Source organism: Pelodiscus sinensis, chromosome 30 (assembly GCF_049634645.1).
Source record: "Pelodiscus sinensis isolate JC-2024 chromosome 30, ASM4963464v1, whole genome shotgun sequence".
NCBI lineage: Eukaryota > Metazoa > Chordata > Testudines > Trionychidae > Pelodiscus > Pelodiscus sinensis.
The window spans coordinates 10,569,266-10,575,189 of NC_134740.1; the positions used below are offsets into that span (position 1 = coordinate 10,569,266).

Here is a 5,924-nt window from a genome sequence, read left to right on the forward strand (position 1 = left end):
AGATTAGAGGATTGGGCCAAAAAAAATCTGATGAGGTTCAACAGGGACAAGTGTAGAGTCTTGGCCTGGGGACAGAAGAATCCCAAACACTGTTACAGGTTGGGGACTGACTGGCTAAGTAGCAATTCAGCAAAAAATTCCTGGGGATTCCAGTGAATGAGAAGCTCATATGAGCCACCAAGGAGGCTAATGGCATATTAAGGTGCATTAAGAGGAGCATGGCCAGCAGATCCAGAGAAGTGATTATTCCCCTTTATTTGGCACTACTGAGGCCACATCTGGAGTTTTGCATCCAAGTCTGGGCCCCTCACTACAGAAAGGATGTGGACGCATAGGAGAGGGTCAATCGGAGAGCAACCAAAATAATGAGGAGTCTGGAGCACAAGGAGAGGCTGAGCGATGTGGGCTTGTTTAGTCTGCAGAAGAGAAGAGTGAGGGGGGATTTGAGAGCAGCCTTCAACTCCCTGAATTAGAGTCCCAAAGAGGATGGGGAGAGGCTGTTCTCAGTGGAAACAGATGGCAGAATGAAGAGTAATGGTCTCAAGTTGCAGCAGGTCAACTCTAGGTTGGATATTAAGAAAAACTAGGTGGGTGGGGAAGCACTGGGATGGGTTCCCTAGGAAGGGGTCGGAACCTCCATCCCTAGAGATATTTAAGTCCTAGGTTGACCAAGCAATGGCTGGGAGGATTGAGTTGGGTTGGTCCCACTTTGGGTAGGGGGCTGGACTCGATGACTCCTGATGTCTCTTCCAGCCCTGGGGTTCTCTGATTCTATGAGAGGCAATGACACCGCAGGGAGGTCGCTGGGAGCTGTTACTAACCCACCTGCACAGAGAGGTGGAGCTGGGATTCTGTGTCAATGGAACGTCCATGTGATGTTGCAATGGAGTTTGACAGATGAGCTGCCATGCAGGGTACTGAGTCACTGTGAGTCTCACATTTCCCCAGATAATGATGCTCAGGCACTGCTGGAATTTTTCTTTCATGCCCTTGCTGGTCGTAGCAACAGAGGGTCCTTCTTGGATGTAGTTGTTGCGGGTGGGATTGTGCTTTGCTCCATCCTTCATAGAGCATTGTATCCAGCCCTATTTTAAGCCATCCTCCACCACTCCCAGATCTTTGGATGGTGCAAACAGATGCAGCTCCATGTCCTGACTGGGAGCCGGGCCATTTGACACCCGTGTGTAACTCACTGCCGCTAGGGAGTAGCTGGGACAGACACTGGACATGGGAGGTTGCTGCAGGGAATCAGGGGCATTCTGTGTAACACCCTAATCCCCACCCCTGTCTGTGTCCTTCCCTCCACAGCCAACACAGTGAACTGAAGAAGAAAATGTTCAACAGAAGCTCCGTGACCGAGTTCCTGCTCCTGGGCTTCTCTGACACCCGGGAGCTGCAGGTTTTGCACTTTGCACTTTTCCTGGTGCTTTACCTGGCAGCCCTGATGGGGAACCTTCTCATCCTCATAGCCATCGCCCTCGACCACCGTCTACACACCCCCATGTACTTCTTCCTGGGGAACCTGTCCATTATAGACCTTGGCTCCATCTCTGTCATCATCCCCAAATCCATGGCCAACTCCCTCTTGGACACCAGGTCAATTTCCTATCCTGCCTGTGTCGCCCAAGTCTTCTTCTTTGTAGTCTTCATTGCGGCAGATCTTGCGTTACTCACCATCATGGCCTATGACCGGTACATCGCCATCTGCCGACCACTGCACTATGAGAGAGTGATGAACAGGAGAGCCTGTGTCCACATGGCCGCCAGTGCCTGGATCACTGCTACTGTCTACTCTGCCCTGCACACCGGGAACACCTTCCGGTTACCCTTCTGCCAGTCCAACGACGTCGACCAGTTCTTCTGTGAAATCCCCCCTCTACTCAAGCTGGCCTGCTCTGACTCCTACCTCAGTGAAGTTGGGCTTCTTGCCTTCAGTGTGTTTTTATCTTTGAATTGCTTCATTTTTATCATTGTTTCTTATGTTCAGATCTTCAAAGCAGTTCTGAGAATCCCCTCGGAGCAGGGCCAGCGTAAAGCCTTCTCCACCTGCCTCCCTCACCTCACAGTTGTCTCTTTGTTCCTTTGTACTGGCTTCTTTGAATATCTGAAACCCACCTCCAGCTCGGCATCAGATCTAGATCTCACAGTGACTGTTGTTTATTCCCTGGTACCCCCCATGATGAATCCGGTCATCTACAGCCTGAGGAACAAGGAGCTTCAAGCTGCATTAAAGAAAGTGATTGTGTACAAGTTATTCACCAAGAATTAAAGTGTCTCTCATTGTGTCTTGACTGTGATTTCATTCTGAGCTTCTTTATGAATCTAATCAAATAATGATAAAATTCTGTCTCTCAGAAGATTGGATGTGACGAACCAGAAGCTCAAAAGATTGTGTAGGGGTGGCATTTGTGATGACGGAATGGTGGCTGCAAAGGAGGAAAGCCCGAGCTGAGATATGCTTAACCAATTACCAACTTTATTGACTACAGTTTTAATTATATTAAGTCATTGCCTCTGATTCGTCTTAGACAGCACAGCATGCAAAAAAAATTGACAACAAATAAAAACAATATAGCAATAATAAAAACTCCTCATACAGCCAATCCTTCTATGGTTATCTTTGATGAGGTGGCGGAGTTAGTCATTAGTCTACTTATACTTGACAACTTCTAAATATGAAATGGTTAACACAACATAAGAAGCAATACCTACAAGCCCAGTAACGATTACGATGCACAGACAAAAAACAACGTATAGCATGCCCAAGATTTGTACACCCCTTTTCTTGATTCGGTGGGTGGGAGGTGGCCTCGGGTGATCAGCTCCTCAGCCAGGCTGGACGATACGTGTCTTCTACCTTGATACGGAACCTCCCCGAGCTTAGGGCTCAGGGGGTATGTCTACACGCGGCACGGACTAGGTAGTTCGGATTAGGCTTTCTATTCTGAATTACCGTTCTCCTCGTGGAACAGGAATAGGAAGCCTAATCCGAACTACCTAGTCCGTGCCGCATGTAGCCGCGGGGCATGGAGTCCGCACTAGCGGACATTTAAAAATGGCGGCACCCGGCAATATGTAAATGAAGCCCGGGAAATTCAAATCCTGGGCTTCATTTGCAACTCCGGTTACCTACATTACCACCCTAGTTCGAACTAGGGTGGTAGTGTAGACATACCCAGGGTGCTTTATACTATAATTTTGATATCCGGTACCATATTAGGGTTCCTTCCTTTTGATATGACGTCTGGCTCAGGGCCTTGTGGTCAGTGCCTGATGCAGACATGACTGGCACACGTGAAAGCTAGTGGTCAAGATGACCTGCTGTATGACAGGATGCACCTGATTAGGAAGTCATAAAATGCAGACTAATGCCCCTGGCATTAAATGAGTTAATTTTCAATCACACCAGTGTAAGTAAGTTCTGAACCTATGTAGTTGGCCATAAGTATTCCTACTGGTAATAAAACCACGTTATCTGAGCATGTTGCACAGGATATCAACAGCCATAGTTATGTCACTAATGAGCTTCATTAATTTTTGGTCACTTCTCCTTTTTGGGATGGAGAACAACTGTGGATGGTGTACGAGAAGCTTGACTTTGTTTGCATCATGTTTTTTTTCCCATGCTGTTTCATTTTACTGTTTCATTGTGTAAGCAGGGTCTGAACCCCTGCTTCCAATGCAACCAGCTGTTGGGGGCGGTAGTCCTAAGTGTGGTTATGCTCACTCAGTTGTTTAACTCTGCAAGATCATCAACCGTTGATGTGCTGGAATGGGAAAGAAATCCTGGGTGTGGTTATGTCAACCCAGTTCAGCCAGTGCTATAGGCCTGAGGGATGGTCAGTTGTTAGAATGGAATGTGGTGTGTTGTAACTAGTTTGGACATTGTGGGGTCACAAACAGTATTAACCCAAAATGTAGGAATTGTAAAATACGATCCCAGTGGTTGCAAGAGAGACACTGTCATTACAAAGAGTCTTGGATGGACAAGCCTCCCCCTTCCAGACTCAAGTGGATTGGTTTGGGGAGAAGGAGCTTGAACCAGTAGGCTACATGCCCTCCAGGCATGAATGGAAAGACTGGTTCAATCTCCTCTTCCCCTTCCACCTGCCCCACCCCATCCCATTCTAAGGATAGAACTGAAACAGATTCCCAAAGGGTCTCTCTGTATTATTTTAAAATATGATTCCAGCAGAAGCTGGAATCTTTTGGCCTACCTAGGTGATGAGCCAACAGCTGAAATCACTGAGAAACTGACAACACAAGGAACTGAAATCACTAGGTTCAACCCAAATCCAGATCCATCATGGTGGCGGGGTTGCTGGCAGGAGCACTTGGCCAGCAGGCGGCTGGCAGGAGCAGCTAGAAGGTGGCCAGTGAGAGCAATGGTAGGCGGCCAGCAAGGCAGCTGGCAGGAGCAGCTCGTAGGTGGCATTGCCACATGCTCGGTGACTGGCAACATCACGATGATGTGCCTATGGACTCTGGGTCGGCGCTGATTGGACAGAGCTGTAAGTGGGGTGTTTGAAGTGGGGTTCGACATTAAGCAAAAGACTCTTCCCGGCCAACTCCGGGGATGGAAACTGGCTTACAGGTTTCTTTCAGGTTATGAATTTGCTTTGTTTATGTGTGTTCCTGTAGGTTGGTGTTAGATTACTGTTGTTAAACAGACTGTTTCTATCTCCGACTCAGTGCTTGCAAGAGCAGAAGAATTGCCTCTAACGGTGCCCTGTGGGTAGGTTGGAATTTTCCTATTTGACTGGGTGGACTTGAGCCTGTATTAGTTACCTTGTTGAAAGAACCTCCCTAGATGCTGAACCCGGCCCTTCTGTCTGCTGACTGCTACCAGCAGAAGGGTTACAGTTGGTTGACTTTTTTCTTTGTTCCAGGTGACTTTTGGAATTTGCCAAGTGGGAATATTTGAGTACATGAAGGCATCCATGAATTTTGTCATTTAGTCAAGGTGCCTTTGAAGGGCTTTCTGCAGACTTGACATTTTCTTTTTTCCAATTATGAAGAATTTTTTAAAAAGTGTCTACAGATTTCTAGATAGATGCTATTTAAATTATTAATTTAATTGTGATGGGTTTATTGGTTTAATTTTGATAGTTTATTTATGATGTCTTAGGGCACGTAAATCCTTCTATAATTATGTGTATTATTTTTTTATTACGACCCAACTAACTAAATACATCCATCCTTCCTGTAATAGAGCCATAGTGCTGCTCCCATCCTGTGTAGCTGGGTGGCTTCCTCAGCCTAAGGGGTCTCCACAGACCTATTTTCAATAAACAGCTCTCAAGCATGGATGGTCCTCAGTCAATCACCTTCCCTCAGCAGCTCTCCCACCCGCTGCCTGGCAGATTCTACCAGCAGACGCCTCTCATGCTAGATGGCATCCCCAGCCTGACTTTCTAGGATGAAAATGCAGACACCAGCCTCTGCAAATCCACATCAGAATCTGGGGAGACGTATCCACAGTTGGCTTCTCTGTCTTGGCATAGATGCAACATTGGCATGGATGCCAAGGCCTTTCTGAGCCCTGATGATTTTATTCTTTGCTCTCCTACAAACTCCTTGTCAAACCAGAGGTGATGGACATTTCCTAACAGTGGGGGCTGCCAGCACATGAAATATAGCCCCGCCCAACCACACCACCAGCCCCTGAAGTCCTGTCCTCCCACCTTGAATTGTCACAAGCTCCTGCCCCTCATGCCACTCTGATGTCCTGCCTTTGTGCTGCCCGTTGCTCCAATGCCCCACCCGCACACTGCCTTTCAAAAACAATGGCACCATCACCCATCATATACGTCATTCATGTGCCTTTCTCTCTAGTACCTCTTTTTGCTGCTTTTGTTTCCAGCTCCCTCGGTCACTTCGGGTACATCTACACGGCACGGCTATTTTGGGGTAGCTCTTTTGTA

The 5,924-nt window shown here is 47.4% G+C and overlaps 1 protein-coding gene across 1 annotated transcript; it reads left to right on the forward strand.

The window, feature by feature from the left end:
* Positions 1-1,313: 1,313 nt before the first annotated feature.
* LOC106732712 (olfactory receptor 14A16-like) lies at positions 1,314-2,366 on the forward strand. Its single transcript, XM_075912049.1, has one exon. It carries the CDS (start codon positions 1,334-1,336, stop codon positions 2,267-2,269), a length of 936 nt encoding a protein of 311 aa, XP_075768164.1. The 5' UTR covers positions 1,314-1,333; the 3' UTR covers positions 2,270-2,366.
* The last annotated feature ends 3,558 nt before the right edge of the window (positions 2,367-5,924 follow it).

Bases quoted from the DNA above. Each gene is read 5' to 3' on its own strand.
- LOC106732712 (XM_075912049.1), top strand. From the start codon at position 1,334: ATGTTCAACAGAAGCTCCGTGACCGAGTTCCTGCTCCTGGGCTTCTCT.